At 39.9% G+C, this 24,160-nt stretch overlaps 1 protein-coding gene across 2 annotated transcripts in view; it reads left to right on the top strand.

Annotated features, from left to right (window-relative positions):
* The window catches only part of HDX (highly divergent homeobox), a 288,979-nt gene that overhangs the window by 248,673 nt on the left and 16,146 nt on the right, over window positions 1–24,160 (top strand). For both annotated transcript variants that reach the window (XM_073227782.1, XM_037004817.2), the window contains 2 exons: window positions 4,415–4,491; window positions 13,377–13,460. In XM_073227782.1, the coding sequence (XP_073083883.1) occupies window positions 4,415–4,491; window positions 13,377–13,460 (161 nt within the window). The remainder of the gene's footprint in view (window positions 1–4,414; window positions 4,492–13,376; window positions 13,461–24,160) is intronic.

The raw sequence follows: 24,160 nt of genomic DNA, 5'->3' as shown, positions 1-24,160 counted from the left end.
AAAAAGAAGGGAGAGAAAGAATCATCTCACTGTGTTTATAATAGAATAATAAGTGAGTTAAACTGCTAAATAGTAAAGAAGCTGCAATTGAACCTTTGGTAACCACAAATCTAAAGCCTGCAATCGCAATAAGTACATATGTATCTCTAATCGCCCTAAATGTAAACGGACTGAATTCACCAATCAAAAGACACAGAGTTACAGTGGATAAAAAAGCAAAACCCATCTATATGCTGCTGACAAGATATTCACCTCAACCCCAAACACGTACCCAAACTAAAAGTGAAGGATAGAAAAAGTTATTTCATGCAACTAATAGGAAGAAAAAAGTAGATGTTGTAGTACAGTTATCAGATGAAATAGATTCCAAAACAAAGAAAGTAACAAGAGACAAAGAAGGATATTATGTGATAAAAGTGTCGGTCCAACAAGAGGATATAACCATTATAAATATCTATGCACCCAACACAGGAGCACCTTCATTGTGAAACAAATAATAACAGAATTAAAGGGGGAGATAGAAAGCAATGCATTCATTTCAGGAGAATTTGATTTACCACTCACTCCAAAGGACAGATCAAGCAGACAGAAAATAAGTAAGGAGACAGAGGCACTGAAAAACATATTAGAACAGATTAACATAACAGACATCTATAGAACACTCCACCCAAAAACAGAAGGATACACATTCTTCTCAAGTGCACATGGAACATTTGCCAGAATAGGGCTCACACAAGGCCACAAAAAGAACCTCAGCATATTGAAAAAGATCGAAATTGTACCAACCAACTTCTCAGATCACAAAAGTATGAAACTAGAAATAAATTGTACAAAGAAAACAAAAAGGCTCACAAACACATGGAGGCTTACCAACATGCTCCTAAATAATCAATGGATCAATTACCAAATTAAAACAGAGATCAAACAATATATAGAGACAAATAAAAACAACAGAGCAATGCCACAACTTCTGTGGGATGCACCGAAGGCAGTTCTTAAAGGAAAGTAAATACCAGTCCAGGCCTATTTTAAGAGGGAAGAACAATCCCAAATGAACAGTCTAAATTCACAATTATTGAAACTGAAAATGGAAGAACAAATGAGGCCCAAAGTCAGTAGAAGGAGGGCCATAATAAAGATCAGAGAAGAAATAAATAAAATTGAGAAGAATAAAACAATAGAAAAAAATTAATGAAACTAAGAGCTGGTTCTTTGAGAAAACAAGCAAAATAGATAAACCCCTAGCCAGATGTATCAAGAAAAAAAGAGGATCTACATATATAAACAGAATCAGAAATGAGAAAGGAAAAGATCACTACAGACACCACAGAAATACAAAGAATCATTAAAGAATATGATGAGAATATATTTGCTAACAAATAGGATAACCTAGAAGAAATAGACAACTTTCTAGGAAAATACTACCTTCAGAGATGGATGCAGGAAGAAACAGAAAATATGAACAGACCAAATACCACCAATGAAATGGATGGTAATCAAAAGCTACCCAAGAACAAAACCCTTTGAACAGATGTATTCACCACAGAATTTCATCATGCATTTAGAAAAGATGTAATACCCATTCTCTTAAAGTTTTCCAGAAAATACAATAGTAAGGAATTATTCCAAACTCATTCTATGAAGTCAGCATCACTCTAATAACAAAACCAAGCAAAGATATCACAAAAAAAGAAAACTACAGACCAATATCCCTGATGAACAAAGATGCAAAAATACTCAACAGAATATTAGCAAATTGAATTAAAAAATAAATCAAGACTATCACACATGATGATCAAGTGGTTTTTATCCCATGGATGCAAGAATGGTACAACATTTGAAAATCCATCAACATCATCCACTACATCAATAAAAAGAAGGACAAAAATCACATGATCATCTCCATAGATGCCAAAAAAGCATTTGTCAAAATGCAACACCCATTCCTGATAAAAACTCTCAACAAAATGGGTATAGAAGGCAAGTACCACGACATAATAAAGGCCATGTATGAAAAACCCATAGCCAACATCATAATTAACAGCGAGAAGCTGAAAGCTTTTCCTTTAAGATTGGAAACAAGACAAGGATGCCCATCCTCCCCACTTTTATTCAATGTAGTTCTGGAAGTGTTAGCCGGCAATTATACAACACAAAGAAATAAAAGGCATCCAGATTGGTTAGGAAGAATTTAAACTGTCACTGTTTGCAGGTGACATGATATTGTACATAACAAACACTTAAGAATACATTCCAAAACTCCTAGAACTGATATCTGAATTTAGTAAAGTTGCAGGATACAAAATTAATACTGAGAAATCTGTTGCATTCTTATACACAAATGATGAACTTGGAGAAAAAGAAATCAGAAAATAAATTCCATTCACAATTGCATCACAAAGAAAAAATACCTAGGAATAAACCTAACCAAGGAAGTGAAAGACCTATACACTGAAAACTTCAAGGCACTCATGAAACAAATTGAAGAATACACCAACTAATGGAAATACATCCTGTGCTCATGTATAGGATGAATTAATATTGTCACAATTGACATCCTGCGCAATCTACACATTCAATGTAATCCCTATCAAAATACTGACAGCATTCTTAAACGAACTCAAACAAATAGTCCTAAATTCATATGGCACCACAAAAGACCCCGAAGAGCCAAGTCAATCTTGAGAAGGAAGAATAAAGCAGGAGGGATTATGCTCCCCAAGTTCAAGCTCTACTACAAAGCCACAGTAATCAAGACAACTTGGTATGGCCACAAGAACAGACCTATAGACCAGTGGAACAGAATAGACAGTCCAGATATTAACCCAAGCATATATGGTCAATTAATATATGGTAAAGGAGCCATAGTTATACAGTGAGGAAATGACATCCTCTTCAACAGCTGGTGTTGGCAAAACTAGGTAGCTGTATGTAAGAGAATGAAACTGCTTTCTAACTCCACACACAAAAGTAAACTCAAAATGGATCAAAGACCTGAATGTAAGTCATGAAACCATAAAACTCTTAGAAAAAAACATATGCAAAAATCTGTTGAATATAAGCATGAGCAACTTTTTCCTGAACACATCTCCTCGGGCAAGGGAAACAAAAGCAAAAATGAACAAATGGGACTATATCAAACTAAAAAACTTCTGTACAGCAAAGGATACCATCAGCAGAACAAAAAGCCATCCTACAGAATTGGGAGAATATATTCGTAAATGACACAACCAATATCCAAAATATGTAAAGAGCTCATGCTCCTCAACAACCAAATAGCAAATAACCTGAATAAAAAATGGGCAGAGGATCTGAACAGACACTTCTCTAAAGAAGAAATTCAGATGGCCAACAGGCATATGAAAAGATGCTCCACATCGCTAATCATCAAAGAATTGCAAATTAAAACCACAATGAGATATCACCTCACACCACTTAGTAAGGCCTACATCCAAAAGACAAACAACAAATCCTGGCAGGGATATTTAGAAAGAGGAACCCTCCTAAACTGTTGATGGGAATGTAAAGTTGTTCAACCATTGTTTGAAGCAGTATGCAGTTTTCTCATAAAGCTAAACATAGAAATACTATTTGACCCAGGAATTCTACTCCTAGGAATTTATACTAAGAATACAGGACTCCATATTCAAAAAGACATATGCACCCCTATGTTTCTCGCGGCCAAGAAATGGAAGCAACCTCAGTGTTCATCAGTAGATGAATGGATAAAGGAGAGGTGGTACATATACTCTATGGAATGTTGTTCAGCCATAAAGAGAGAACAAATTCTACCATTTGCAACAACATGGATGGAGCTGGAATGTATTATGATCAGTAAAATAAGCCAGGCAGAGAAAGACAAGTACCAAATGATTTCCCTCATTAGTGGAGAAGAACAACAAGCAAACCTAAAGGAACAAAACAGCAGCAAACTCACAGAACCCAAGAATGGACTAACAGTTACCAAAGGGAAAGGGACTGGGGAGGTTGGGTGGCAAGGGAGGGATAAGGGGATTAACGAGCATTAAAATTAGTACACATAATATAGGGGGAGCACAGGGAAGGACGTATAGCACAGAGAAGACAAGTAGTGACTCTATAACATCTTACTATGCTGATAGACAGTGACTGTAATGGGGTATGTGATGGGGACTTGATAATAGGGGTAGTCTAGTAAACATAATGTTGCTCATGTGATTGTATATCAATGATACCTTAATATAAATAAATAAATAAATGAATAAATAAATAAATAAGTAAGTAAAATATCTCATCAAAGTGTATATGATGTGAATTTTCTCTTTCTGTATTTGTCTTTAAAGCAGAGAAATTATTTAAGTGATCTTGAAAAAAGCATTGTCAATACAGTTTAGAGGAATGAAAAATGAAATCATGGCCTTTTTCTCCCCTGCAGAAGAGTCCAGTGAAGTTGTTCCAAATGAGGCAGGTACTCATAAGGAGGACCACCATGAAGAATCTACAGATAATGTGGTATGTACATTATAAAACTCTTTCCTCATTATATGATGGATTTCAAGTATACGTTTCTAGTTGGTGATACTATCAACACTGTCAGAATAAAGTTTTGCTTCATTTCACAAACCAAAACAGAGCTCTTACCAATGAAATTATGTATCTTTGAGGGCTTAACAAATGGAATTCAAAGTTCTATCATTTGTACCCCCACTTTTTTTTATTCAGAAGCTTTGCAAATATAAAAAACCTAATGCTTACTACACTCATGACATTTTATGCATAACAAGCTATTTTCTTCAACACATTTAGCAAAGAGCATATTTCTTCTCATTTGACAGATGGCATAATTAAAACACAGTTTATCCTGAGGTCATGATGGAAGCCTTTATTAGTTCTGGGAATTGTATGTGGGGATTCCTGATGCAGAGTTTTGTTTCAGTCCATACCTATCTATACTGTATTTGGAAATTTTCTTCTTTCTAGTTAAACTGGACTGTACTAGCCATCTTAAAAACTGCAGTATTGGAGGAAATACAGTATTAACAGATTGAATGCTAGACAGAGACAGGGTATTAATGGACTAAACTGAGTTTTATGAAAATACAAACATTATTGGCATATAGAGATGTCCTCCAAGCAGCACTTTTAATGGCATCTGTTTCTATTCTGACTCCATCAAGTAACACAGAAATCAAGATGGCATTAAACTAAAGTTAGACATCATGGAAAATGTCATCAGGGTTTTGTTTCATTATTTTGAATTAGTGCTCTGTTCTTGATGTCAACCTTTAAATAATGATCCCTATAATGGGTTTTTAAAAAATAGCGATAACTGCAAGATTTACCACGGCTTCTTCCATTAAAAACACTATTTATCTGACACTATAATCCTGCCAAATATTCTTTTTTTATAATTTTTATTTTGGTATAATTAATCTACAATTACATGAAGGACATTATGTTTACTAGGCTCCCCCTTCACCAAGTCCCACCCACATCTCCGTTCACAGTCACTGTCCATGAAAATAGTAAAATGCTGTAAAATCACTACTTGTCTTCTCTGTGTTGCACAGCCCTCCTCGTGCCCCACCCACACTATACATGCTAATCGTAATGCCCCCTTTCTTTTTTTCCTGCACTTAACCCTCCCTTTCCCTTTGGTAACTATTAGTTCATTCTTGGGTTCTGTGCTTCTGCTGCTGTATTGTTCCTTCAGTTTTCTTTTGTTCTTATACTCCACATATGAATGAAATCATATGGTACTTGTCTTTTCCCACCTGGATTATTTCACTGAGCATAATACCCTCTAGCTCCATCCATTTTGTTACAAATGGTAGGATTTGTTTTTTTCTTATGGTGAGTAATATTCCATTGTGTATATGTACCACATCTTCTTTATCCATTCATCTACTGATGGACATTAAGGTTGCTTCCATACCTTGGCTATTGTAAATAGTGCAGCAATAAACATAAGGGTGCATCTGTCTTTTTCAAACTGGGCTCTGAATTCTTAGGGTAAATTCCTAGAAGTGGAATTCCTGGGTCAAATGGTATTTCTATTTTGAGCATTTTGAGGAACCTCCATACTGCTTTCCACAATGGTTGAACTAATTTACATTCCCACCAGCAGTGTAGGAGGGTTCCCCTTTCTCCACGACCTCACCAACACTTGTTGTTCTATGTCTTTTGGATGGTAGCCATCCTTACTGGTGTGAGATGATATCTCATTGTGGTTTTAATTTGCATTTCTCTGATGACAAGTGATGTGGAGCATCTTTTCATGTGTCTGTTGGCCATCTGAATTTCTTCTATAGAGAGCTGTCTATTCACCTCCTCTGCCCAGTTTTTAATTGGGTTATTTGTTTTTGTTTGTTGAGGTGTATGAGCTCTTTAAATATTTTGGATGTCAACCCTTTATCGGATCTGTCATTTACGAATATATTCTCCCATACTGTGGGATACTTTTTTGTTCTATTGATGGTGTCCTTTGCTGTAAAGAAGCTTATCAGCTTGATATAGTCCCATTTGTTCATTTTTGCGTTTGTTTCCCTTGCCCGGGGAGATATGTTCAAGAAGAGGTCACTCATGTTTATGTCTAAGACATTTTGCCTATGTTTGTTTCTAAGAGTTTTATGGTTTCATGAATTACATTCAAGTCTTTGATCCACTTCAAATTTACTTTTGTGTATGGGGTTAGACAGTGATCCAGTTTCATTCTCTTACATGTAGCTGTCCAGTTTAGCCAGCACCATCTGTTGAAGAGACTGTCATTTTCCCATTGTATGTCCATGGCCCCTTTATCGAATATTAGTTGACCGTACATGTTTGGGTTAATGTTTGGAGTCTCTATTCTCTTCCATTGCTCTGTGGCTCTGTTCTTGTGCCAGTACCAAATTGTCTTGATTACTGTGGCTTTGTAGTAGAGCTTGAAGTTGGGGAGTGAGATTCCCCCCCCACACACACTTTATTCTTCCTTCACAGGATTTCTTGAGCTATTTGGGGTCCTTGGTGTTTCCATATGAATTTTTGAACTATTTGTTCCAGTTCATTGAAGAATGCTGTTTGGTAGTTTGATAGGGATTGCATCGAATCTGCATATTGCTTTAGGTAGGATGGCCATTTTGACGATATTAATTCTTCCTATCCAGGAGCATGGGATGAGTTTCCATTTGTTAGTGACCTCTTTAATTTCTCTTAAGAGTGTCTTGTAGTTTTCAGGGTATAGGTCTTTCACTTCCTTGGTTAGGTTTATTCCTAGGTATTTTATTATTTTTGATGCTATTGTGAATGGAATTGTCTTCCTGATTTCCCTTTCTATTAGTTTATTGTTAGTGTATAGGAAAGCCACATATTTCTGTGTTAATTTTGTATCCTGCAACTTTGCTGAATTCCAATATTAGCTCTAGTAGTTTCAGAGTGGAGTCTTTAGAGTTTTTTATGTACGATATCATGTCATCTGCAAATAGTGACAGTTTAACTTCTTCGTTACCAATCTGGATTCATTGTATTTCTTTTCTGTATCTAATTGCCGTGGCTAGGACCTCCAGTACCACGACAAATAACAGTGGGGAGAGTGGGCATCCCTGTCTTGTTCCTGATTGCAGAGGAAAAGCTTTCAGCCTCTCGCTGTTCAGTATGATGTTAGCTGTGGGTTTATCATATATGGCCTTTATTATATTGAGGTACTTGCCCTCTATACCCATTTTGTTGAGAGTTTTTATCATGAAAGGATGTTGGATTTTATCGAATGCTTTTTCAGCATCTACGGAGATCATCATATGGTTTTTGTCTTTTTTTTTTGTTGATGTGGTGGATGATGTTGATGGATTTTCAAATGTTGTACCATCCTTGCATCCCTGGGATGAATCCCACTTGGTCATGGTGTATGATCCTTTTGATGTATTTTTGAATGCGGTTTGCTAATATTTTGTTGAGTATTTTTGCATCTATGTTCATCAGGGATATTGGTCTGTAGTTTTCTTTTTTGCTGGGGTCTTTGCCTTGTTTTGGTATTAGGTTGATGTTGGCTTCATAGAATGAGTTTGAGAGTATTCCCTCCTCTTCTATTTTTTGGAAAACATTAAGGAGAATGGGTATTATGTCTTCCCTGTATGTCTGATAAAATTCTGAAGTAAATCCATCTGGCCCGGGGGTTTTGTTCTTTGGTAGTTTTTTGATTACCGCTTCAATTTCATTGCTGGTAATTGGTCTGTTTAGATTTTCTGTTTCTTTCTGGGTCAGTCTTGGAAGTTTATATTTTTCTAGGAAGTTGTCCATTTCTCCTAGGTTTCCCAGCTTGTTAGCATATAGGTTTTCATAGTACTCTCTAATAATTCTTTGTATTTCTGTGGGGTCCGTCATGATTTTTCCTTTCTCATTTCTGATTCTGTTGATTTGTGTTGTCTCTCTTTTCCTCTTACTAAGTCTGCCTGGAAGCTTACCTATATTGTTTATTTTCTCGAAGAACCAGCTCTTGGTTTCATTGATTTTTGCTATTGTTTTTTCTTCTCAATTTTATTTATTTCTTCTCTGATCTTTATTATGTCCCTCCTTCTGCTGACCTTAGGCCTCATTTGTTCCTCTTTTTCCAATTTCGATAATTGTGACATTAGACCATTCATTTGGGATTGTTCTTCCTTCTTTAAATATGCCTGGATTGCTATATACTTTCCTCTTTAAGACTGCTTTTGCTGTATCCCACAGTAGTTGGGGCTTTGTGTTGTTGTTGTCATTTGTTTCCATATATTGCTGGATCTCCATTTTGATTTGGTCATTGATCCATTGATTATTTAGGAGTATGTTGTTAAGCCTCCATGTGTTTGTGAGCCTTTTTGCTTTCTTTGTACAATTTATTTCTAGTTTTATGCATTTGTGATCTGAAAAGTTGGTTGGTAGGATTTCAATCTTTTGGAATTTACTGCAGCTCTTTTTGTGGCCTAGTATGTGGTTTATTCTGGAGAATATTCCACGTGCACTTGAGAAGAATGTGTATCCTGTTGCTTTTGTTCGTAGAGTTCTGTAGATGTCTATTAGGTCCATCTGTTCCAGCACGTTGTTCAGTGCCTCTGTGTCCTTACTTATTTTCTGTCTGGTGGATCTGTCCTTTGGGGTGAGTGGTGTGTTACAGTCTCCCAAAATGAATGCATTGCATTCTATTTCCCCCTTTATTTCTGTTAGCATTTGTTTCACATATATTGGTGCTCCTGTATTGGGTGCATATATATTTATAATGGTTATATCCTCTTGTTGGACTGAGCCCTTTATCGTTATGTAATGTCCTTCCTTATCTTTTGTTACTTTCTTTATTTTGAAGTCTATTTTGTCTGATACTAGTATTGCAACACCTGCTTTTTTCTCTCTGTTGTTTGCATGAAATATCTTTTTCCATCCCTTGACTTTTAATCTGTGCATGTCTTTGGGTTTGAGGTGAGTCTCTTGTAAGCAGCATATTGATGGGTCTTGCTTTTTTATCCATTCTGTTACTCTGTGTCTTTTGATTGGTGCATTCAGTCCATTTACATTTAGGGTGATTATTGAAAGGTATGTACTTATTGCCATTGGAGGCTTTAAGTTTGTGGTTACCAAAGGTTCAAGGTTAGCTTCTTTACTATCTTACTGTCTAACTTAACTCACTTATTGAGCTATTATAAACACTGTCTGATGATTCTTTATTTCTCTCTCTTCTTATTCCTTCTCATCCCTTCTTCATATGTTGTGTGTTTCATTCTGTGCTCTTTTTAGGATTGTTCCCATCCAGAGCAGTCCCTGTAGGATGCCCTGTGTAGGTGGTTTGTGGGAGGCAAGTTCCCTCAACTTTTGCTTGTCTGGGAATTGTTTAATCCCTCCTTCATATTTAAATGATAATCGTGCTGGATACAGTATCCTTGGTTCGAGGCCCTTCTGTCTAATTGCATTAATTATATCATGCCATTCTCTTCTGGCCTGTAGGGTTTCTGTTGAGAGGTCTGATGATAGCCTGATGGGTTTTCCTTTGTAGGTGACCTTTTTTTTTCTCTCTGACTGCCTTTAATACTTTGTCCTTGTCTTTGGTCTTTGGCATTTTAATTATTATGTATCTTGGTGTTGCCCTCCTTGGATCCCTTGTCATGGGAGTTCTGTGTACCTCTGTGGTCTGAGAGGCCATTTGCTCCCCTAGTGTGGGGAAGTTTTCAACAATTATTTCTTCAAAAACACTTTCTATCCCTTTTTCTCTCTCTTCTTCTTCTGGTACCCCTATTATGCGGATATTGTTCCATTTTGATTGGTCACACAGTTCTCTTAAAATTCTTTCATTCATGGAGATCCTTTTATCTCTCTCTGCATCAGCTTCTCTGCATTCCTGTTCTCTGTTTTCTAGTCCATTAATGGTCTGTTGCATCTCGTCCATTCTGTTTTGAAGTCCTTCCAGAGCTTGTTTTATTTCTGTATTCTGCCTCCATAGTTCTTGCATATTTCTCTGCAAGTCCATCAGCCTGGTTATGACTTTTTTTTAAAATTCTTTTTCAGGAAGACTGGTTAAATCTATCTCTCCAGGTTCCTTCTCAGGGGAAGATGTAGAAGATGTCGAAGCTGTCTGCGTTAGACTTGTCTGGAACAAATTTTTTTGCCTTTTCATGTTGATAGGTGCAGTGGAGTGCTATTGATGCATCCATCAGCTGGGAGAGTCAAGCTTCTTTCCACTTGGACCCTGGCCTTTACTGGGACAACTGCAACCCCTAGTTGCTTGTGTTGGCAATTACGTGTAGACTGGTTCTCTGTATCTTGCCCGGCCAGTATGGAGGAAGCTCCCTTGCTGGGTGTGGCCAGCCTCAGGCTGCTGCTCTGCCATGGCGGGGCCCCGGAGGGGTAATGGACGGGGGGCTTTTTGGCTGCTTACCTCCATGAGGGGTCTCAGAGCTGTTGCCCAGGGGTTTAGTGTGCCCAGAGTTCCCTGGAATTTCCAGCTGCTGGACTGTGACCTGGGATGCTTCCGTCCAGCTTTGGGGTCCCTGTCCCTTTAAGACTTTCAAAACGCTCTCGTTTTTCTTTGTCATAGGGGCGCCGGCTTCGGGACCCAGTCACGGTCTTACTGTCCTGCTTCCCTAGTTTCCAGCACCCCACGCATGCACTGTGTCTGCGCTCTGATGTGGATGGCTAGGGCTGGGTGTTTAGCAGTCCTGGGCTCCCTCTCCCTCCCCGCTCCAACTCCTCTCCTCCCACCCAGAGCTGGGGTGAGGGTCGCTCGGGTCCTGCCAGTACTGGGCTTGTATCTTACCCCCTTCACGAGGCACTGGGTTCTCGCAGGTGTGGATGTGGTCTGGATGTTGTCCTGTGTCTTCTGGTCCCTCTTTTAGGATTAGTTGTATTTGTTGTATTTTCAAAAATATATATGTTTTCGGGAGTAGATTCCCACTGCCCTACTCATGCCGCCATGTTGGCTCTGCTCTTCAAATATTCTTAATAAAATTTGAACACATAATACACAGTTCTCACTCTTTTGTTACATATCAACATTATATGTGTGTTTTCCTTATGCAGAATAGAGTTTAGGATAATATTCTATTGATTTCAGTCCTAATTTAAGGTAATATTTAATGCTCCTAATACTACATTCAATAGGCATATGGGAAAACTTTTATTTTGAGGTAAAGACGTGTTTTCATTAGATAGCTAGTAACAGTTATTTTCCACAACTATTAATTGTGCTAATATTCTTAAATTTCAGCAAGGAATAATCTCCTCTGCTCTGGATTTGAGTTATACTATACAAGTTATATAATATCATTTACAAACTGGAACCCCTTTTCTCCAAAAACATGTTCATTTTTAGCCTGAATTTCACTGCAGCAGACATTTAAATATAATGAACAATGTAATGGCATGAGATGACTTACAGTCACTTAGGCACCTAATTTTTAAAAACGATTGATTTTCAGAAATAAAACCCCAAACTTTTAAATGTTGATCTCCTATGTCACTTTCTAGTGCCCCCAATTTTTCATGGATGACAAATCACACAGACATGTAACACCTATCTATATGCACAAATCTATAATATGGTCCTTGATACCTTCCTCCCTGTATTACCTAGCTCTTTTTCCTAGAACCAATCCAGACAGAGAACCTGAAAATCAACATCAGAAAAGTGTCAAATCTGAGGTCTGGTGAGAGCTGACATGACTAAGCCCTAAGTTTATAGAGCTTATAAAATAAGACAAATCATTAAGATTCATCTCCAGCCAGCAGCAGAAAGGAATTTCATTGCAGCCGTCCTTTTGAATCAGAATCCTGCAGGTCATAAACCCTGTTATGGTATCTTATCTGCATTGGTGCTATATCAAATATGATCATTCCAAATTGTGATTTTAAGTATAATATGTAGTCCTGGGTAGGAAGCTTGATTTCAAATTCCGCCTATGACATATTGCTATTAATATGCTTGTTCTTAAAAGACTGCCTAATGACTAACTCTAGCTTAGGTTTTCTCATTTTTAAATTTTATTTTGGGTTGATGGGGTTTAAATGTTTAAAAGTGTAACTGTCTTTTTCAAATGCAAAACTTTCTTTTTCAAATGCAAAAGAAAATTTTAGACCTGACTTTGCCTTTTGGTTTTGCTTTAAAGAAAAAAACAGTTTCCATGATTAGATAAGTTGCCTTGCCCCCATGGTTGGAACTTAATGGTTATTTTTTTCATGAACATTGTTATTTTGTTCATTCTTTTGACATATTTAATTAGTTCCTACTATATATGAGATACATACAAACTTTACTGTTCCGTAATTCTAAAACTAATGGCAGTTTAGCATTTCTTTCTCTTTTATGTGTTTCTCTCCTTTCTTACTGTCCGTGAAGGGAACAAGTTTACATATTATTTTCATTACATCATAAATGTCTGCTTTCAATTTTATAGCTAATGGAGTGTAGCAAATAAGTGAATTTTTAAAAACTAGTATTCGACTTTAGAATGCATGTTATATGTTGACATTTTACATTAGAAGTTGAAAGGGGTATATATGGATATGAAAAAAAAAGCCCTTCCAAACACTTCGGTATAGTTACCATTAAATAAATAATCCTTACAAGAAGTGTGTTCCCTGCCAGTGAAAGGTGCTATTTAAACAGAATTTGAATGACTGTTTTTTCAGGACTATTATGAAAGGGTTTTTCCTATTTTCAATAGTATGACAATAATTTTCTATTTGCTAATCAGTCATCAATTAAAAGTAGAGGGAGGTGGCTAAGACGCAGGCTCGCTGGGTGTAACACTGAGGAGCTGGTCAATTATCAGAGTTCATTTCAGGTAACCTAGACCAAATAACCCCACCACTAAAACTGTACATTGAATGTATGTGTTCTATACATTGTTGAGTATAGTGATATCAGATATATATTTATGTAAACTTCTCTACTCATGTTACAGAAAATAGAAATCATTGATGATGAAGAGAGTGACATGATAAGTAATTCTGAAGTAGAACAAGTGAATTCTTTCTTGGATTATAAGGTAAAAGTAATCTCAAGTTCTGAATTCATTAAGAGAATGTACTAAATGAGACAGGCTTTTACTGGTTTATTTCATTTTTACTGTCATTTGATTAATTAAAAATCCTGTGGCTCCTCTCTGACTCTCTCAGGTAGTTGACTATCAGTCAGTGTGCCGGGCATTTTAATTCACACTGCCTGGGTTAGTGGTTATGGTTTGAAGTAGAGTGTTTTGAGCAGGACTAGGTATTGATGGTGTACAATAAGGTACTGATGGTGTACAACAGTGCATAATGGTGGTTAATGTGAAATGTATGAAAAAGCTTTTCAAAGCCACTGTTCATTTTAAATGGTGGCAAAGGGAAATTTTTTCCCAGTGGCCCTTCCTGATTTTATCTTGAATGGAAGAAGACCATTTTATAAAATATAATGATATACCTGTTTTAGGAGAACTTGAAAAACAATCCCCAAGGAAAATATGGAATGAATATGAATAGAGATGACCTTTTCTTAATATCACTTGTTACTAAACTGAAAGGCATACTTTTGACAGCATGCCATACACAACTTTGTTTTTATTAAATTTTGACATAAGCTATCAGTCTATATGTCAGTATGTTTGGGGCATAGACGTATAATTGCTGTCCCTTTATTAATCAGCATCCTATCATTTTAGGTTACTTTGGGACCTTCTCAGATTTTGGCCACACAACCATTCTTTCCAGACACAAAATTTCTTTTCTTAGAGTATCATTAAGTGTTTAAACAAAGACTAGCTCTCTAAAGATGTTAACCAAAGATAACATTTAATCAGAAAAAACAACAGCTGTCATTTTTGCAAAAATATTTTCTTTTTTACTATAATTGAAAGTTATTCCATTCAACAGATTATTTTCTAAATATTCATAAACATGTCAGACTTCAAAATACTGAACATTGTAAACACAGAAGGAAATTATCTTTTGCAGTTTATCTGGTAAGTTGTCAAAGATCACAATGCAATCCTGCATTTAAACTGTATATCCAACCAATAAAATGTAAAATTCTTTGTTCAGAAGTACAAGAGATAGTTCTATCTCTTCTAATCTCTCCTAAATTGTCATATAATATTTCTAAATGCCCAGTTCAGGATTAGAATGGTCCTGCAAGCTATGTGTAACTTGGCACAAGCTATGTGTAACTCCAGGGAAGGGGAATCCTGGGGCAAAATACCTTTGGAAACGAAATCAGTCAAAGGGAGAAATAAAGTTTAAAACCTGTTTATGGCTTACAAGCAGTTGTCCCACATCTCTCTCTTCTGCTGTGGCAGAAATGAGTGAAAACTCCTACCAACCTCTCAGGCCCAGAGAAGTCCTCACTCACCCAAGTAATTACACAATGATATGGAGATGGACTAATTCTCTCCACCCCTTAGAAACACCTGTTGATATGGAGATAAACTTAAGCCAGGTGAGAGATACTGGAATTATTGCAATTTTACCCATAAGCCAACCCTCCAGAAATCTCACCTTGCAATCTACTCATATTCTATCTTCTGCAATGGTGCCTGGGCAAGAAAACTGGGATATTGTAACCAGACTAATGACACAATAGCAACAGCAAAAAAATATCATGATACTCCTCACACCGGAAGATACAGCTAGGTTCAAAGTCCTATGCAGATAAGTCCATAGCTCACCCATTCCACAGGCAGTCAGCAGCTGAACAGATAGGGAGTTCAGAGCAATCATCATGTGGCACCTGTAGCAAGGGGGTGCATCATCCAGACCACAACTAATGTAGAAGAAAATAACCTTAAGATCAATAAGATACATGTTTTAATGACACCAGATAGGCAAATAGTGTCCCTCAAGTAGGATACATGCAAGAGAGTGCTCCTGTGATAGGCCAGTGGCAGGAATGGGATCTCGTCCTGGTCTAGTATACCATGCTTTCACCCCCTTCCCTATGGGAGTTACAGATGGGTCAATATATGGGACTACAGGAGGTACATGCACTGGCCATACATATTAAACAAAACTTCCCTGTAAGATGCTCTTACCACCTGGAAGTTTTGGGCACACTACTGTGATATTTTGGGGCCACTCTGCTGTCACTCCAGGAATACACAGGAGGCCAGCTTCCAGGCCTTTCTCCCAAGGTTCCAGAAGAGCCAGCCATCATTGGTCCATCTGTCAAAATGTCCAGGGCCATGTCCACTCAACAGTGTCTCCAGGGTTTAATGAAGCAGAGACTGGCAGCAGGTGTTGCTCTGCTGGCCTATCCTGGCTTCAATAACTCCTCTTTGGTTTGAACATACAGTTCTGTAGGAGAGGCAGCAATGTGTGATAGCATGGGCTCAAAGCTCCTTTTGGGGGCTTCTCATTCATATTCTGCAGCACTGTCTATAGGCGAATTGACCAGCCCTGTAGACTATTGGTGTCTACTGCAGGCCAGATTTCAACAAACCATTGTACCTCTCTATCATGACTGCACCACTAGGGTTATATGGTACATGAAACTTCCACTTTATTCCTACTTGCTGCACACATTCTTGTAACACATGTCCAGTAAGTGGATGTCTTGATCGCTCTTAATCACCTGCGGCCAGCCATAGGCTGCAACTAGATGTTCTAGGCCCCTTTTGCTCATTTGCTAATCTGCATGACATGCAGGAAAAGCAACCAATAGTCCAGTAACTGTATCCACACAAGTCATGTCACTATGATATCCTTCTGATATGGGGAGAGGCTAAATATAGTCTATCTGCCACCTGACAAGGGGTATCAGCCCCTCTACTATTGTCCTATGTCGCTGAGGGACATGGTGCAAGTCCCTCTTAGAGCACACTAGACACTCCTTCCAGGCTCTGTTGACTTCTTCAAAGGTCAATGGCATGCCCCACCAACAGGCTACAACCCACATTGTCTTTTGCCCAACATGCAACAAAGCTGATGTAACCATTGGGTTACATCAGAGACAAGCTTTCCTTCTAGCCAACACACCTGGGCCAAAGTGTATCCTTCATCACCCCCTGGGGGTCCCCAAAACTAATGGCCAGTCACATGATTACAGTAACTGTCTTAGTCTGACCAGAGGCCCATAGGTCTTGCCACAACCCTTGCCCCCAAAGGGGCCAGTGATCAACCATTCAGGTGACATGGTACAATGTCAGTAGCCACAGGTGCAAACCCCAATAGAGGGCCCAGTTATCAGTGCAGATAACTACAGGGGAGGTCTTCTTGGTGATCACAAGCCATATTGCCCATAACTCAGGCAATTGGTTGTTCTTCCCCTCTTTATTCTACATCCATATTGTCTCAATCTTAGGATGGAAAGCCACAGCCCTCCACTTTGGGGGCTGCCCATGACTGGAGCTGTCTGTATACCAAGATCTTCAGGTATAGGGGCTTTTCCCTCCTGATAAGGACTCTTGGCTACCAATGGCACAAAAGCAAGTTCTTCCTGCTTTCCATGGTTATATGTCACTGGCCCCAATAAGCAATGGAACTCTCCACTTAAGGGGATAGTAGAGAGAGTGCTACACTGCTATAAATATGCACCCCACTTGGCCAGTGTAGGTGTCTGTGCGATGCCACTCCATGGCCTATGGGTCCAGTCTCTCACCCACCCCTTGTTGGGATAGGTGGTTATTACCTTAGTAGAAGCTATTCTGGTGATGAACTCCATAGCCAGCAAGGCATGGTACACGGCAGCTGGTTGCTTCTCTATCAAGATGTATGGGACCTCCGCTCCTTTCCATAGTCGTAACCAGAATCCAATAGATTGGAGTGTCCATTCAAGCCACTGCCAAAGACTCCATCCTCAGTTACATTAATATCTAGCTCATAGGGCCTTGATGAGTCCATTACACTCAAGGCCTATATGGCCTTGACTGCTTGCTTAGCACCAGTAAAAGCAGCTGGGCATGTTTCATCCCAGTCCCACCTGATGCCCTTTTGTACCAACTGGTATAAGGGCTTGAGAATATGTGCAAAGTGTGGGATAAACACTCTCTAGTAGCCCAAATACCCAAAAACTCTTATAATATAGCCATACAGTAGTAGGGGTAGGGAATGCCTGGATCTTGTCCATGACTGCTTCAGAAATAACTTTAGTTTTACCCGACCAGACATCCCCCAAGAACTTTACAGACAAACCAGGTCCCTGATCCTTGGTGCTGTTCGCAGCCCATCCTTTCTCCTGTAGATGTTGCTGCCATCTAGGAACTTCCCCTTTTAAATCTGCAGGAGAATCAGATGTGAGAATAATATCATCAATGTAGTGATAGAACCACACTGCATTTTCTTCCGTGTGGCCTAGTCCTGCGCTACAAGTCTGTCACAGATGGTAGGACTGTGGAAGGACAGTGAATATCCACTGCCAGCCTTCCCACTTGAAGGCAAACTGTTCCTGACTTTCCTGTGCTATGTGAGTAGAGTAGAAAGCATTAGCAAGGTCTCCAACATAATGATGCATTCCAACCTCGTGGCTGAGAGTGTCCAGAATGGCTGCTATAGAGGAGACAGCAGCATGCAAACAGGGTGTGTCTTTTTAAAGTTATCTGTAGTCCATATGTCAGGAGCCATCTGGCTGTTTTCACTGGCCATACTGGGGAATTAAAAGGACTATGAGTGGGCTTTATGATGCCCACCTTCTCCAACTCCTGTAGAGTTTCTCCAATTTCCTTGTGACCTCCAGGCAATTTATATTGCTTAGTATTTGTCACTTGCCTAGGTACAGGTAGAGCTACAAGTGGGTGCTTAGTATGTCCCCTCAGCACTTCCTTTACCATACATACCCTCAGTCTGAACTCACCTATAGTGGTCTGTAACCACAGGCCCTGCAGGATACCCCCAAAATATATTCAGAGATGGGAGAAATGTACACAGCATACTCCTTTGGGAGTAAGTACACTATCCCCAATGGGATTTGGGCTTCCTTCACTCTAATTGCCTTACCCCCATAGCCAGTGATGATAGCTGGGATCACAGGAAAATGGTCATGGTTGCCACAAATCAGAGAACATTCTGCTTATGTCCACCAGTACCAAGACACATTGTACATTCACAGACGACCAATGAATTGTTAATTTTACATATGGCCTCTTGTTCCCACCACATCCCCCAAGGGGGGGACCTTGACCACCCCCAGTCAAACCGCGATGCCCAGTTGCCCTCCTTTGGGGGTGAGGGCTCAGGCACAGCCTAGGTACTATCCCAACTGAAGTCTTGGAGGGACATAGGCTGGACATGGGGCTTTGACTCTGGCTTCTGTCTCCTGGACCTCAGCAGTTGGAAAGGCTGTTCTGGCTTTAATTTGTGCCACAGTTCTAACAAGATCATGTTGGGATGCCCATCAAGTTTTTCTTTTACTACCCCAGCTGTTATCTAATCAACCCACAAATGGGTCCTCAAGACTTTCAAGGGACCTCTTGCACCGCTCCTTTCAGTCATAGCCCATACTTCCTTCCATGCCCTTATTGTTTCAACCTCCCCCAGATCTGCTAAAGTATGAGTAGCCTCACTTATAGGTTGCCCTATGTGGGGAGCAAGAATAGTGACTATAAACCCAAAGAAAGATGGAGGAGCTGTATGAGGCACCAGGTTTCTCATTCCTATGGTGAACAACTTCTCATCAGAGCCCTGTGGGTCCATATTATAGATGATATTTTTCTTGCCCAAATCCTGTAACACCTGCAGGAACTCTACTTACGTTTTGTAGCTTGTAGGTAAGTGTGGTAAATCACCCTGATTAGGCCATACTTCCCTGATGGCAGCTCTCAGCCAATCCGGAAGTGCCTGATTCCCTGAGTCATGATGGGCACTTTGCCACCACTGCCAGAGGGAAGGGTGCGTCATCATGGAAGCCAGTCTACTCATTTCATGACCCAACATAACAATGTTTCCACTCCCATATCCCAGAGGCATAAAAGCCATATAGGCAGAGATTCCGCTATCTTCGGCCTGTACCAGATGCTTATGTCTACCAGCTCATCCTAGGTATAGGTGTAGAGCATGGATTGCTCCACAATATGGACAGAGGGGGGCTCCTCCCCCTGAGGAGCCTATGGTTGCTTCATTTTTATTTTTTTAATTACAGCCAGGTGGGTCTTTAATACAGGAGAGCCTGGTGCCTCAGGCTGTAGCTTCGGCAGCAGATCAACCCATGGCCCTGCCTCCTCATCTTCTCCCTCTGATTTCTCCACCATCTCTGTGGCTGAAGGCACCACTCTTTCCTTCTCCCCACCACGGCCTCCTGCACCGTGGCTTCTCCTGCCACCTCCCCCCTCACTTCTAAGGAATCTTCGAGGGGCATAACCCATTTTCTCAGTAACTGTCTCTCTTCCTTAAGGGCATCCAGTAGGTCATCACTCAGTTCCTTCAAGCGATGCTGAAATGTGTCTCTCTCCTGCTGAAGTCCCTCTCTTTCCTTGATAACCCTCTCTTTCTTCTTGATATCCCTCTCTGTCTCCTTGATAACACTTTCTATTATCTTGAGGAAAACAGACCCTATAATGCCAGCTGCTACATGGCCACTCAGGGCCTCTAAGCAGTCTTCTATCTCACAGAGGGCTAATTCTGAAGCTTCTGGTGTCTCCACCCTTCCCCAGTTCTGGGGAAGGCCCCATCCCTCTAGGTGGTGCTTTATCCTAGACCAATTCCCCACTAGGGTCTCCCCAAGTGGAAGCCCCACAGATAGGGGGCTCCCAGGTGAAGCTGCATGGTTTGCTGCTGCAGCGGCTGGGGCCTCCCCACTATACACAGGGGGTGTTCTGGACACTTCACCACCATCTCTAGGGGCAGCCTGCCCAAGGGCCACACCCATGTAGACAGATTTCAAGTTCAGAGGTCCTGCCAACTACTGTCAGATGTAACTCCAGAGAGGGGAAATCCCTGGGCAAAATACCTTTGACACTGAAATCAAAGGGAGGAATAAAGTTTAAAACCCATCTTTTGCTTACAAGCTGTCATCCCATGTCTCTCTCTCTCTCCTGCTATGGCAGAAGAGAGCAAGTTCTCACCCCAGCCCCTCAGGTCCAGATAAGCCCTTCCTCACCCACGTAATTACACACTGATATGGAGTGGACTACTTCTCTCCACCCCTTGGAAACACCTGTCGATATGGAGATGCACTAAAGCCAGGAAAAGAGATTCTGGAAATATTGCAATTTTACCCACACTATGGAATGTACAGACGAGAGGACTGGATTGTACAGTCTTTAAGTATGCCATGCTTTGTGCTCTCTAACAGGTCAAATAAGGGTGGTTCCAGAACTGAGAGGATTCTTTCCAGGACCTTTCCAGCATCCTGTGGTGTGCTATTTGAGACAGTTTGGAGCTAAAGACTAGGGCAGGGGAATCGTGTCCATATTTAATATGTATGTATCCAGAAATATTAACATTTAATATCCAGAAATATTACCATTTTCATTTAACTCTAAAGGACATTTAATGATCCAGTGTTTTGCAAGGTGTCCATGCCTGCCCTATTAGTGATGCATTCTATAACATATTATCATTCTACATAAACTTATTTTCTTTAACTCTCAAAAATCAGGACCTACATAGAAAATATATCTTTTTATAATCATTACTAAAAACATTTCAGTTCACCTGATCTGTGAATTTTGTACTCTACAGGGTAAAGTGAACCCTCATATAGCAGTTCTCATAGCTGATTTCACAGTGTCGACTTAAAACAGCAACTTTATCAGTTTAGAAATTTAATCTTTCTCCAGAGAACATTTGCATAGATGCGATAGTGGATCAAAATCACGGTGTTGGTTTCTTAAGTATATCCATCCTAAGATTCTTGATCTTATTCATCTGTGTTACCTAGTCTAGTGCCCATGAGTGAATAAATTTATTTATTTATCCTTGGAAATAATTTTAACACTATTATGCAAGTTCTCATTTACATAAAATCAATTAAGATCAGAAGCTCGATCATTATAACTTTTGTCCCACACCGAATTAAACAATCTCCCATTATTCTTGGGATTCATTGTAGCAAAATGTGAGAATATTTCCTATGTTCATTTGATAATTATTGCTATGCAACCATCAATACTCACTGTGGACACAGTGGAGTTCCGACATGCATTGCTGGAAATCCATATTGCTAGGAGTTCTAACTAACCCAAAATGCTTATGAGACAAGTTGCTAATCTCAGTTCCTGAGGCATGAGTAGCTGTACCATAACATCTCAGGTTTGGTAGTCATTTAACAGACTGTTCAGAAATTAAAACTCTGGTCCACATGAAACCTTAAGTGCTCCCTACAATCATCTTGGATAAGAACAGACAAAGTTTATTGGGAATGTAGGGAAGATTTTAACAAGAACAATGAGCTAGATCTTGTTTTGTGAAATTCAGTAACTGATATTATCTTACTAGTTCCTCTCACAAACACTCTATTTGCTTAGGAAAATCTCTAAAAGTACCCAAAAATTACTGCCTATAATTTTGGAAGTATTTAATGGGCTTGTGAAAAACAGCTCCAGAAGAAAATGTCTGCAATATTAAATTGTCTTAAAGCTGTTGATGTTTTTCAAACATTGCATAAATACTGAGAAGGAGGAATGTTCACAGAGAAATTAGATATCTAGATATCTGCATACCAAAAGATGCATCATGACTTTTGCTAATGTGAATTAATGTTTTTAAATGTTTTCTAATGGATGTTGAAGGCAGCTTAAAAGGACTGTGCATTCAAGGAGACACTACGGTAATGATAATAAGTGTCTCCTCTATTTGAAAAGACTTCCTGGTCGGCACTTTTTTAATACTACTTCTCTGACAATAAAGACTTTCTGGTCATCACTTTATTAATACTACTTCTCTGACAATGAATACTAAAAAACACAAAAGTTTAGAACGACTCAAGTGTATTAGGGCAGGAGCATGTTGAATTTTATTATAATGCTTACCTGTATCATAGATTGCTGTAGAGTGCCTTTGGATAAGGAATTTAGCTTGAATTCATTTGCAGATAATTCATTGGATAGTAAGTGGTCTGCAAAGAAAGGAGTTTTATTAAATAAATTCTAAACTGCACTGATAAAATAGTGCAGTAAACATGTTCATTGATTATGATTAATACAACTGTATCTTCTCATTTGGAACTATTAGAATGCCCATAGAATTAGCTAATTTTAATGTCTTCTATGTATCGTTTTGAACATACTGCTAAAGGTCCTGCTGTGCTCATTAAGACCAGTTCTCCAGCTGCAGAGACTACTCATAGCTTATTTTCATTTTTTTCGGCAAGGATGATGACTAATAATCAGGTTTTTTGATACATAATTTCCATACAATAAAACTCACCTATTTATGCAGTTAGATGAGTTTTGACAAGTGAACACAGTTGTGTAATCACAACCACAATTTGTTTATTAATCTGCTAATGAACAATTATGTTATTTCTAGTTTGAGCTATTTTGAATAAAGCCACTATGAATTTCCATGTATGTCTTTTCCTGGACTTGTGTTTTGATTTCCACTGGCACTGGGAAAAGAGTAGGATTGCTGAATCACATGGTAAGAAAGGATATACTTAACTTTATAAGAAATTGCCAAGGATCACGGGAAGATGAAGGCGTGAGTAGTTCAGTGGAAATCTTCTCCCCAAAATATATATATTTATGAAAATACAACTATTCCTAAAAGAGACACCAGTGGATACAGTACAACAGCCAGGATACATATACATCTGCAAGAACTCAGCATCACACGAAGGGGGTAAGATACAAGCCGCGACCAGGCGGGACCCAAATGCTCCCCCACCCCAAAGCACGACGGGAAGAAAGGAGTCGGAACAGGGAGGGAGTGAAAGCCCAGGACTGCTAAACAACCAGCTCTAGAAATCTGCACCTGGAACGCAGACACAAGGTGCACGGGGTGCTGGATATTAGAGAAACAGAAAAGCAAAACCTGTGGGCAAGTCCCCACAACCGGCACCCCTGAGACAAAAGAAAAGTGAGTGCTTTCTGCAAGTCTTAAAGAGACAGGGAACCCATAGCTGGACAAAGTTGTCACGGCAGCTGGGAATACCGGGGGAAACTTAGGCACCCTAAACAGAGGCAGTGCAGCTCTGAAGCCCCTCACAGGATTAGGCAGCCTGCCAGTCATTCCTCCAACTGACGTGGACACCGACACACGGGCCCAGTAGCAGGAGAGTGGGAGCGTGCCGGAGACAGCAGCGCTAGAAGGAACCAAGAGCAGATCCGTGCGCTGCAGGGCTAGCCTGCAGCGGAGCGACTGAACAGCCCAGGTGCAGCTCGCGCACACCAGGGCAGTGAAGCCAGAGCCCGATAGAAGCCTGCATGGAAAAGCCACGTGCGCACCAGCAGCGAAGCCAGAGGGAGCAGGAGTGCTCCCACGAGCGAACCAGAATCCCAGCCCAACGCACAGTCACCCGGGCCAGACCCAAAGGCTGCTGCTGCTACACAGCTGTCCAGCAGGGTCGCTGCTAGCACAGAGGAGAGCACCACTTCCTGCAGGGCTCCGCGTGGCTCTGATGGGCTCCCCACCCACAGCAGCTTAGGAGATTAACCCAGTGGCTGCTCCAGGAGTGCAGGTAGCTGTCACAGGCAGCGGAGAAGGGCAAGGCATCCAGCAAGCAGGAAAGGCCTTTCTTCTCCCAAATGACACACCCGCAACCTGCCTACAGCCACTGCCATCACCATGAAAAGGCAAAAAATCTGGTCCAGACCAAGATAGTTACACCTGAGAAAGGATC

The sequence above is a fragment of the Manis javanica genome, chromosome X (genome assembly GCF_040802235.1).
Source record: "Manis javanica isolate MJ-LG chromosome X, MJ_LKY, whole genome shotgun sequence".
NCBI classification, from domain to species: Eukaryota; Metazoa; Chordata; class Mammalia; order Pholidota; family Manidae; genus Manis; species Manis javanica.
Note: the sequence above shows the minus strand (reverse complement) of the source record. Positions and strands in the feature narration are given on the sequence as shown.